This window comes from Parasteatoda tepidariorum, chromosome 10 (assembly GCF_043381705.1).
Source record: "Parasteatoda tepidariorum isolate YZ-2023 chromosome 10, CAS_Ptep_4.0, whole genome shotgun sequence".
NCBI lineage: Eukaryota > Metazoa > Arthropoda > Arachnida > Araneae > Theridiidae > Parasteatoda > Parasteatoda tepidariorum.
In genome coordinates this window covers 86,498,998-86,511,653 of record NC_092213.1, presented here as the reverse complement: position 1 = coordinate 86,511,653, position 12,656 = coordinate 86,498,998, and the positions used below count along the sequence as shown (strand labels likewise).

The window sequence follows — 12,656 nt, the reverse complement described above, 5'->3', positions numbered from 1 at the left end:
TTTTTTTTAAAAAAATATTAAATAAAAAGTTACTATAAACATTTAACTAGGTAAAACTACAAAAATCATTAAAATAACATTTAAATTGTTTAACAGGCATTAAAAATTATTTTGTGCCACAGACGTAGGGACGTCCACGGAGGGGATTTTGAAGTCATGTTTATTAAAAAATAAGAATGAAATATTAAATACATTTAGCAGAAATGCATATGATTTGTTAGTTAAGAACTTCACGAAAAATGATTTAAAAAAATATTAAGAAATCTGTATTTCCTAATATTTATCACTCAGGGACTTAAAAGATCACCTTTTTGTGAGAATGACCCATATATATTGAATAATATAGTAGCTGGGTGGCGCAGTTGGTTTGTCGTCGGCCTTCTGAGCCCAAGTCTGCGGGTTCCAGGCACCGGATTTTCGGGATGCAGAAAATCCTCAGCGGCCATGTAGTATGATTATGCGGCATGTAAAAGATCCCTGGAGTACCTTATTGGCTCTTGGCATTTCCGGCAAAATTAAATTCCTAGTGCACTTTAGCATCCAAATAGAGTCTCGGTGCTGCCATCTATTGTGGCAGAAACTAGACGTCCAAATTAACATGACCAACGGTATCTCACCCATTGTGGTGGTCCTGAAAGAGTGGATACCACCGCTGGAGAACGCACTAGGTCTGCTCATCGGCAAGACCGATTGTGCAGTTCATTGGAAATAAAAAAAAATATTCAATACAAATCTATAAAAAAGACAAGAATATTCAATGCTTTCAAGAATGAAACTAATATGAAAGCACTCTTAGGAAAAAAGTAAAATGTTTTCTGGGAGTTTTGAGGGATTCTCACTGAAAGCATTAAGATTTTTAAAACAGTTGACTGTAATGTGGGATCATGATTATAATAAATCTCTTTCATTTATTTTCGTGCTTACAGTTTTAATTAATTTGCACAATTCAATATTTCTTACAGTTAAACGTATACCATTTACATAGAATAAATGAACAGTATGTATCAACGTTTCTTCTTCTAAACATTAATGTAAGAAAGAAGCAAATTTCTGTAGCGAATCTGCTAGAAATAGTTATCAAACTTCTTTGGCGTTTTAATATAAATTACAAAACTTCTGAAGAAGTTTCGTCATTTATATTTAAAAATTTTTTATATTACTTCTACATACCTGCCGAATCTCCTGTTTTTTAACTTGTTTATAGTTAAAGTTGAACCGTGATGGTTCAGAGGATAGAGTGTTTGTCCTCTAATGGGTTAAACCGAGTTCAAATCCCAGCCATGACTGGTTGATATAAATTACGCATCCAGCTTGCATCAACCACAATGCTGCTATCATCAGTGGCAAACGGATCACAGGTCCTCTTGTCACGAGGCTAACTGTGAGAAGTTTTTGTGGTTTTGCTCCCCATGTAATGCAAATGCAGGTTAGTTTCACCAAAATGGCCTCCACAAAGGCAAATTTCTCCCAATATTTGATCCAGAAGTTCCCTTGTCTTTTGGATTGGGTTCAAAATTACAAGACTACGGAATTGGACATCAGTATAGTCGTAAACTCTAAATTGAGTCGGCTGTTCAGCGACGGTCATAAAATAAAACAATTTAAATATTCACAATAATGCTTTAAAAAAAAATCCGCGCGGGCGGCCATTTTCCCGTTAATGTGGGTGATACATTTTCAATTTTTGTTATCTTACAAGAGTCTAGCTTCCTCACTTCTAAAATGACCCTCTAATCTAGAAATACATGCTGCGCTCTTTGGAATTGATGTTTTCTCGGTCTGGGAATACTGCAGCGGTTGAAAGGGGCTTTTCGGCAATGAACTTACAAAAAAACACAATACGTACTGGTCTTTTAAGCAAGAAGCGTTAAACGCAATTATGAACATGTATCTAAATGGAAAATCCCTCTCAGATTTCTGTGCAGAAACCTCTGTAAATCATTGGCTTGATTGTGGAACAGGCAAACGTCATATTTGATTCATTTAAAAAACGTAGATAAATTGACATTCCAGATAACTTGATTTTTGTCATTTAAATTATTTCATAAAAGAAATACTATTAGTGACCTAGTGTTTCTTTTATTACTGTATAATGTAATCCTAGTAACTAGTAATTCAATCTGCAATTTATGTACATGTTAGTAATAAATAAGAGAAAATTATATTTCTTATTTATTTAGAAGCGACGGGTTAGTTTCAAAGGAGGACATTGTTGGACTAGCCGTCCTCGGGAGGCGTTTAAAATTTCTGAGTTTTTTCGAGCCCTGGTTTTTACAGCTTCCTTTGTGACATTCTAGATATAATTTGAGTTGGTCATTATTCGTATTATACCATACATTGATATTTATTTATTTTATATTCCCAGTACTTTTTTAATTTTCCACAGAATTTTTATTTTATTTATTTAATCAGAAAAAAAGAATGTAAAGCACGTTTTGAAAAACTACATTATGTTCTAATCAACAATTCAATAGAAATTTCTTAAGAATGTTGGATTTCAAACATAAGATGGAGTTGTAGTAGTTCGTGGGGTTGTGGGGTTGTTGACACCACTCATGAAATCTCTCATCTGATTGGTGCAGCTGGTCGATGGTTGAATATCTTGCACGTCCATTCGTGCTTTCACCAATTTCTCGAAATAGCATTCTTGCTGAAATCAGAAAAAAAAAGTTGTGAATATAAATTCATTTGTGTCAGAAATGGATTGAAAAAAAAAAGTTCATTTGTGTCAGAAATTGATCGAAAAAAGTTCATTTGTGTCAGAAATTGATTGAAAAAAAAGTTCATTTGTGTTAGAAATTGATTGAAAAAAAAGTTTATTCGTGTAAGAAATTGATTGAAAAAAATGAGTTGCTGTTGTAGTTCATTTACGTCGCACTAGAGCTGCACTATGAGCTATTGGCGACGGTCTTTTGTTGATGAGCTATTGGCGACGGTCAGGTCCCTGAGGATGATCCGAAGACATGCCATCGCGATTTTGATCCTCTGCAGAGGGGATGGCACTCCCGCTTCGGTAGCCCGACGACCTGCACGTGAAGTCGAGCACTTTATGGTAGAACAGTTTAGCGAGAACTCATACCGCACACCCTCCGTCCCTACGCAGACTGATCTAAGTGATCACCCACCCGCACACTGATAGCAGCCAGTGGTGCTAGATTACGGTGATCTGCTGGGAACCGACTCTTAACAATCAGTCCACTGAGGGACTTGTTCGTAAAGTTCCGGTTCTTAAAACTTGCTATCAAAAACAATTTTTTTTAAAAATTTCGTTCTGTAAAGCATATAAAGTAAAATTAAATATAAGGTATTTACTCTTAACTAAATAGTATAGGTATTCATTCTTAAGAAAATGGCTATTTTAATGAAATTAATAAAGAGAAAATTAATTTTTAAAAAAAATTTCAAATTGTTAGAATTGTTTCGAAGATATATATTTCCTATGAGGGAATGTGCTATATTAAAACTATTAAACATATTCTTTGAGAATTTTGTACTTAAACAATTAAATTAGTTATGAAATGCTTAAAGGAAGAAAAAGAAAAAAAACTCCCGTTGGTTTTTATGTATGGAAATTGTTTTACATAGCTGATTTGTTAATATGTACAGACTGATTTAGTAAATAAAATACAAATATTCACGATGGCTAACAACTAAGCAATGTATTGCTGATTTAAAAAAAAGTAAACAAAAACTCTTGTCTTTATTGTGATCATTATTGACTATGAGAACAGTTACTGGACAATAATTTAATGAAGTAAAAAAGTTATAAGTAGGGTAATTAAATTTTCTTTTCAAGTTACAAATAGTTTTCATTATTTTATTTGCATATTTTATCAGCTCACACTGATTATTAGACTTTCGACTACAACAGGATTCTTTTCTTAATGTATTGTATAATTATAACAGCTTAAATGCCGAATTAAGGTCCCGCAGTGAACTGATCGTTAAGACACGGTTCCCAGCAGATCACCGAAGTCAAGCATCACTGGCTGCGGTCAGTGTGCGGGTGGGTGACCACTTGGATCAGCCTGCGTAGGGACCGAGGGTGTGCGGTATGGGTCCTCGTTAAACTGTGCTATCGTAAAGTGCTCGACTTCGCGCGCAGGTCGTAGGGCTACCGCAGCGGGGGTGCCATCCCCTCCGCAGAGGATCAAAATTGTGATGGCATGTCTTCGGATCATCCTCCGGGATGTTTCCCAGACCGTCGCCAATAGCCCATTGTGCTGCTCTAGTGCGACGTAAATTAGCAGCAGTAGCCGAATTAAGAAAGAATTATCTGAATAACGTGAAACTTTACCACAAAAAAAGCTATTAACAATATAAAATTAAAAAAACATTTAAGTGCGTTTTTTACGATGTTCCATTTTTGGAGCATTGAAAGGTAAACAGTTAATTCATAGTAGTCTAGAAACATACACTACCCTACATTAATAGAAGAGGCACTTTCATTTTTTGTTTTTGCAATTTTTAAATTTTTTCTTAATCAAATTTTCAATCGTTAATAAAAATACTTTTAATTCATCCACTCATGTTCAAATACATTTTCTTAAACTTGTAGTGGATGATGTTAATACAGTTTGTTTCAAATATTAATTTATTAATCAAATTTAATTAATTCCTACTGTTAGTTCACACTCGTTATAATTTGCATTTTATTTGTATTATAACAAATTAAATTAAAAAAAAATTTTTTGATCTAAATAGGAATTGCTATAACCGCATAAAACTTTATAAACTTAGCTTAAATATATACGGAGATATTATTTAAGATAAGAAACTAATCTTTTTGTCTGATGTTTTTCTTTACTATGACTTTAAAACTATTCAATATATTTAATAATAAAATATTCAATAGTTTCGGTGCAGTCCTTCATTAATTACGAAATTATTATTTTAAAATTTAGAAATAATTCGTCAAAAATTGTGATTTAAAGTATTTCATTTATACTGAGCATGCGCGAAAAAATTTTTAAAAAATTTCATGATGTTTTAGAGACTCATCTGTCGTAACTAATGAAAAATTTTCAATTTGATTATCTTGGAAAAATTCATTATCAAGTTTCTAACATTATTCTAAATATTTTTTGTACATATTAAAGGAAAACTCTAAAAGATAAGGGGCTTGCTACAAATTTCATTTTGCATCATAAGGCAAAATTTAATAATTAATGATAATACCTTACAATAATAGTATAGACACCAAAATATGATGACGTAACGATAGAAAACACTCGAAACTAAACATTCTTTTATGGAGATGATTCCCATAATACCGGTGGCATTTTTGATGCATCTCATTTAATAATAGTACAAGTTGTAGTTGTAGTTCATTTACGTCACTCTAGAGCTGAACAATGCTTTCGGTGTAGAGTTGGGAAGCATCCCTGAGGATGATCTGAAGATATACCATCACAATTTTGATCCTCTGCAGAGGGGATGGCACCCCTGCTTCGGCAGTCCGACGACCTGCACGCGAAGTCGAGCACTTTACGGTAGAACAGTTTAACGAGGACCAATACGCGGACCTCGGTCCCTACGCAGACTGATCCAAGTGGGTCACCCACCCGCACACTGACCGCAGCCAGTGATGCTTGACTTCGGTGATCTGCTGGGAACCGTGTCTTAACGATCAGTCCACTGAGGGACTAATAATAGTACAAAATAAAATTTGTGAAAATCCCCTGATTGTTCAGAGCGTTCTTTTTAAAAGTAAAAAAAAATTACTTAGAAAATTGTTAAGAAACTCATGAAATTATTCTATACTGTAAAGTGACTTATATTCTATTATTGTAGAATAGTGCGTAATGACTTTTTAAGGCAAGGCTATATGGGACGCGATAATAATAGCTCTTCAGAAATCGGATATGAGTTGCTTTTAATTATGAAAGCATCTTTGTTAAGTAAAAGAGTTGAATAATCCTTTTACGATTTAAAACGTAAAAGGATTACGTAAAGGAAAACGTAAAGACACACAAAATCTCACTGAACACAAACATATATTTTTTTTTTTACAGATTGTTAACGTAAACTACAGAGTCATCAGTCAGAATTTTCAGTTTTTACGTATTTTGCCCGAGCTTAGGAATTTTTTGAACGAACTAAAAAAAATTTGCAAAATGCTTTTTTATTCAATTAAATGCAAAAAATAATTTTTAATCATTATTTTGTGTTACTTCATATAGTAATGGTGGGGCAAGAAAATGTGTAAGTTTTTATATCATTTTTAACTATAAACTTAAATGTCCATATTTTAAACATAAATCGATCGAACGGTCAATTCACGACACGACATTTCCAAATACTAAAATGAACTTACCTGATATTGTTGCCAGTCGCATCTCGGGCGGTCCGATTGTCGCTCGTTTTCTGAAAGAAAGAAATGTTCACATTTTTATTCTAGAATAAAAATGACAGATCTGCTGTGAAATATAAATTTTCAAATCTTTTGATGGCTCAGGGAATAGAGCCTTCTATTGAGGTGAACCGGGTTCGAATCCCAGCGATGACTGGTCGATACGAATTCCGCTACCTGCTCGCGCCGATCACAGTGCTGACGTAAAACATCGTTGGTGGTAGATGGGTCATGGGTTAAAGTCCCCTTGCCGTCCTGCAAACCTTGATAGTTTTTGTGGTTTTCCTCTTCATGTAACGCAGATGCGGGATAGTTCCATCAAAAATTCCTCTACGAAGGCAAATTTCTCCCAATTTCTGATCCAAGAGTTCCTTTGTCTTCTGGATTGGGTTCAAAATTATCAGGGTTAGTCTATCATGGGTTAGAGTCCTCTTGCCATCAGGCTGATAGTGGGAGGTTTTCGTGGTTTTCCTCTTCATCTAATGTGTTTTTTTTTTTGTTTTGTTAAAAAGTCCTCTTCGACGGAAAATTTCTCGCAATACTTAATGCAGGAGTTCCCTAGCCTTCTGAATTCGGTTCAAACTTACAAGGCTACGGTGTTGAACATTAGTAGTCGTAAACCCTAAACATTGGGTCTGCTGTTGAACGACAGTTATAAAAAAAATTTTTAGAAATAACTGTAATAGGATCTAGTTTGAACTGTAGGTTAGAATTTATGTTTCTTAATTAAAGCAATAAAAACAAAGCTATCGCGAAAGCCCTCAGTTCTGACGTAAAACATCCTCAGTGGTGGATGGGTTAGAGTCCCCTTGCCATCAGGCTGATCGTAAGAGGTTTTCGTGGTTTTCCTCTTCATGTAACCCTAATGTGGGTTTTTATTATTATTTTTTTTGAGAAAAAAGTCCTCTATGAAGGTAAGTTTTTCCCGATACTTGATCCAGGAGTTCCCTTGTCTTTGGAATTCGGTTCAAATTTTCAAGGAGTTGAATATTAGTAGTCGTACACCCAAAAATTGGGTTGGCGACAGTTATATATAATCTGATTGAGAAAATCGAGAGAATTAGAAGTTTTCTTTTCATTTTTCTTTTGTTTTTTAAAACAGTGGTTAATTTATTATCAATAAAGCTCTTTAATTGAACATAATTGTACTATGTATTTGATTTCAATCTCCAAGTAGGAATTTTTGCTTTCTTTTTTAAATGGAAATTGTTATTGGTTTTAAAATTTGTGTGTGTTCATAGACAGACATATTGCATAGTAAGATTGTTTATGAGATGGTAAATATTGTAAATCATTTACATTTAGCCAGGGAGCGTAGCGTTTTTAAAAAGTGCTTAAAGGTGCTTATTTTCAATTTTCGTTTTTTAAAAGCCCTTAAAGGTGATTTTTTCATTGGGTATTTTCAAAAAGTGCTTCGTTTTCCCTTTTTCAAAATGAGATTTTCCTATTACTATGTTGATTTTCGCATCGAATTATGCAAAATGACACAGTTCACATTTGTTCTATCCAACGTTTTTACAATTAATTCAACCCCTTATCTATTTCGGCGTAATTTCAGTCCGTAGGATATGAAAACACCATTCAATTTACATAATTCAAAATTTCATGATTTTTGACAATTGACAAAAACAATGACAAAAGTTTTTTTTGACATGACTGTTAAAACAAGATAAAACCCTTAATTGTCAAAAACTTTCCAACGCTGCCTAGTTCTGATATTTTTTTAAAGTGCTTAAAAGTATTTTTCGAGTGCTTAAAAGGTGCTTATTTTTGATAAATAATTTGGCTACGCACCCTGTTAACGCTTCCGCCAAGCCTTTGAAATTTGCAAATTTTTTTATATTTTAACATTATAATATAACACATTTCTTCGGTAAACATAATTTTAATATTTCAAGTCATTTTTTGAACATTTTTGTTTTCAATAATAGCACAACAGAATTGTTCAAGATTAAATCTTAAGTATAGGGTATGGATTGCCTGGTTGGTAGGACGTTGGGCTCGTGTTCGTGTGAATCCTACCGGCGTAAGATTCCTCGTGTTTTAAATGGCGATTGGTGCACGTTAAATCTGCCGTAGTCTCGAACTCCTCAACGTTCCTGTGACAAATCAATACTTGTAGCTGTACTGAAATGGATGTGGATCCTTCTCAGGTTCAGGTTAAAATTACGATCCGTGGAGGAATAAATGGAATATGATTAAGGCCTCCCAGTGAAACGGGCTGTGATGTGTAAGTAACTGAAAACTAATTTTAGACTTTTGTTTCGGTTAGTTTACTGTTTTCATTCCAAACTGGACGTTCAGGACTGGTAAAAATCGAGAGCAGCGCTTCCTCACGCACTCCAAAAACATATGAGAATATCAGATTGAGATCACGGCTGTGTGATCATGGGCAGCTGCAGTGTTCCCCAACCTTTTTATCACCGCGGACCCGTCAACGTTTGATAATTTTTAGCACGGCCTGCTGGGGGGAGACGACGTTGATTGTTTATATTTTAGATTATTTTGATTCATTAATTTTTAATTTAATTGTATTTAAGCATGCCTCCAAAATGAAATACAGTTACACCAAAAAAATAAATATAAAGCGATTTAACTTACTAGAACGTTAAATCAATGAGAACCCTGAGCTTGTTTCTTTGCAATGAGAAGGTTCGAGTGTGTTGTCCAGTTTATTCCGTTGCTTTGTTTTGGTTGCTGTTATTGCAGAAAACCCCGCTTTATAGCAATAGGTTGTCGGAAAATTTTAATGGGTCACAGATATTTTTAATTTGGGGTATAAACTCTAGAAATTTGAATTCAGTTTCAAAATGAAATGGGCGCCCCTGTACCATTTGATCCACGGACCGGGGGTTGGGGAACACTGTTATATCCTGTACCGTCATACGAGAATCACGTGATCAACGGGTTAATACGTATGAGGGAAGGATCGGGTTAGCCTGGTTGGTAGGGCACTGGGCCCATGTCCAATTGGTCTTGGGTTCGATCCCCGCCGGCCGAAGATTCCTCGCGTAGTAAATGGTGACTGATGCACATTAAATCTGCCGAGTCTCAAAGTCCAGGCCATAACAAATCATACCTTTGGGGGTACTGATTCAGGAGTTTCCTTGTCTTCTGGATTGGGTTCAAAATGACGAGGCTACGGAGTTGAACATTAATAGTCGTAAACCCAAAATTGGGTCGGCTGTTCAACGACGGTTAGAATAGAATACGTAGGAGGGAGTGTTAACATGGAATATCTTACCATGCAGTTGCCTGTCGATAGCGTAAAAGAAATCGTTGCATGCCGGGAACATGTTTCTTGGGTGATTTGGTGGAATGGGGTGAAATCCTCCACGCATAAATCCCTCCACTTCCTTGGTGAACACCACCGCTGTTGCTACTGCAATAATGAACAATACCTTCATGGTGCAGAATGTAAAAACCTTTTCATTTTCTTGTTTTGTTTTTATAGAGGAGATCTTTTCCTTGCAAATAATAAGCCGACAATAGGACGGAAACGAAACCAGTTGTTCTGATTGTGGCGCCATCTGTCGAACCATTTTCTTTTAAAAAAATCCACACAAAAAAAAATTCCTTCCATTGATTCGATAATGAGACCTTCACACACGAGACAATACCTATTGTTCGATTGTTCTTTTTCTTCCATTTATTTTTTTAACAAGGTTCCATTTTACGACGATCGTTTTCGTGTGATCTTGCGAACGAAATCACCTCCCAATGAATTAGGTGCCATTTACAACAATCAGTTAAAAATGAAAAATCTCATTCGTTTTATCAGACAAAAACTGCTATCAATAAAATTTAAATGAATTATCATACACGGAGATTTTTTTAACCTACGATGAAATTGATTTTTTCTTATATATATCTTAATTTTTTGAGCCTGTTTTTTATTTAAAAAAAAATGCTTGCTTACTGTACCCATTTTTTTTGTAAAAAAACTAACCATCCAGAAAGATGGCTCAGGAGAACCGGGGCTCGAATCCCAGCGAAGGTGATGGGTCGATACGAATTCCCCATCCGACCTCAGTGCTCACGTTAAATATGCACAGTTTCAGACGGATCATGTGTCCCGTTGGTGTCAGGCTAACCGTGGAAGGTTTTCCTCTCCATGTAATGCAAATGCGTGTCAGTTCCACCAAAAAGTCCTGCACGAAGGCAAACTTCTCAAAATACTTGATCCAGGAGTTCCCTTGTCCTCTGGATTGGGTTCAAAATGACAAGACGACGGAGTTGAGCATTAGTAGTCGTAAATTGGGTCGGCTATTCAACGACGGTTATGAAATTAAAAATGAATTAAAAACCATCTAGACAAATTATCCAATTAAAGCATAAAAAGTATAGCTAATATCAAATAGTAGATGTAGCATTTTCGTTCAATGGCAAATAACTCCTGATTCGAATTAGTATATTTTGATCAGCAATTTAAAACTAAAAATTCACTATCGAAATGTGTTAAAAAAAGAAGCATGAACTGCCTGTTGAGAAAGTTGAAATCTTTTCACTATAAAATTAAAAAGCACTCATTTGCATTTATTTGGTTGATGTTTTTTTTCCTTCTCTCTTCTGAATATGAGTTGATAAGATGATAGTGGGAACGAATACCGATACAAAAGATAGTGGATTCGAGTTTTAAAAGAAAAGGAGTTGTTCAGAAATTGATAAGATGACAGTGGAACTACTAATCCGACTACTAATTAGTCCCACAGTGGAGTGATAATAAAGACAGTTGAATACGGAAGTCAAGCATCACAGGCTGCAGTCAGCAAATGAGTGTGTGACCTCATTAATCAGCCTGCGTAGTGACCGAGGGCACGCGGTATCGGTCCTCGCTAAACTGCTCTATCATAAAGTGCTCGACTTCGCTCTTAGATCATCGGGCTTCCAAAGCAGGGGAGCCATCCCCTCTGCAGAGTATCAAAATTGCGATGGCGGGTCTTCGGTTCATCCTGAGGGATGTCTTCCAGACCATCGCCAATAGCCCATTGTGCTGCGCTAGTGCGACGTAAAAAAACCCTACCTACTTCTCTATATATTTCTCTTACGTGTCAAGCATCACTGACTGCAGTCAGTGTGCGGGTGGGTGACCACTTGGATCAGCCTGCGAAGGGACCGAGGGTGTGCTGTATGGGTCCTCGTTAAAGTGCTCTATCGTAAAGTGTTCGACTTCGCGTGCAGGTCGTCGGGCTACCGAAGCGGGGGTGCCATCCCCTCTGCAGAGGATTAAAATGGTGATGGCATGTCTTCGGATCATCCTGAGGGATGTTTTCCAGACCGTCGCCAATAGCCAATTGTGCAGCTCTAGTGCGACGTAATTGAACCACAACTACAACAACAGCAACTCTTATGTGTCACCATAAACTCGGGCATTGGCGACATAGTTTTTGTCCATTTTGTAATGTTGTCTTAAGTAATAATTTAAGTAGTTAGTTATATGTTAAGTATTTATTGAGAATAATTTTGTATTTTTATAAAATTTAGTTACGAAATAATAATTGAGATTAATTTTTTATCCTTTCAAAATGGCTGTTAACTGTACTATGGTGCCGCATACTGTCATACTCATTATTAGGTCTCTTTTGAGCAATATCTACATATTTTATATACGACATGCAAGTTATGACTCGAGAGGTGCGTAAGGAAGTAGTACAGCACTGTTTTCTATCTTATCCTCACGACAGATACATGGAAATAATTTCAGTGGTTTCGAGTAATAATCAAAACTGTGTGCCATTTCGAAAACTGATCAAATGATAGTGTGTAGGTAAAGTATGTTGTTGTTTCTAGTGCTACTTGTCACACGGGCAAGCCTGCTTGGTGAAACCGAGCAAATTTAAGGTAGAGTGTGCGTCTCTTGTTTTTCGGTGGCGCAATTCATGGCCAAGAATTTGACTTCTGCCATATCATACTTCGCACCCGTTTATAAGTCGGACCCATTCATTCATCCACAGATCGTAATTTTGACCTGAATGATAGAACGATCGATCTCCAGTACCCCCAGAGATATTGATTTGTTATGGGAACATGGAGGAAGGACTTCGACAGATTTAACGTGCACCAGTCATTTTACTACAGGCCGGCGGGGTTCGAACTCTCGGACATGGGCCCAGCGCCTTACGGACCAGGCAATCCCGGCTCCCCCACCAGGTAAAGTATGAAAGGTATCATTGAGATAATACCTTTTTTGATAATAACTCTAATTAGTAGCCTTGCCAAAATCAAACGCTGCTCTTATTTGCAATTGTTAATTATAAGCCAATGAAATTTAATTGTAAGGTTTTTTCGCCCAAACGAAACGAGG

General features: G+C 36.0%; 1 protein-coding gene across 1 annotated transcript; it reads right to left on the bottom strand.

Moving 5' to 3' along the window:
• Positions 1-2,368: 2,368 nt before the first annotated feature.
• On the bottom strand, positions 2,369-9,784 carry LOC107449770 (uncharacterized). The gene is made up of 3 exons (XM_016065415.3): positions 9,597-9,784; positions 6,317-6,366; positions 2,369-2,650 (listed from the first exon to the last, which is right to left on the bottom strand). The coding sequence occupies exons 1-3, from the start codon at positions 9,757-9,759 to the stop codon at positions 2,498-2,500; spliced, it is 366 nt and encodes a 121-aa protein (XP_015920901.2). The 5' UTR covers positions 9,760-9,784; the 3' UTR covers positions 2,369-2,497.
• Positions 9,785-12,656: the final 2,872 nt, after the last annotated feature.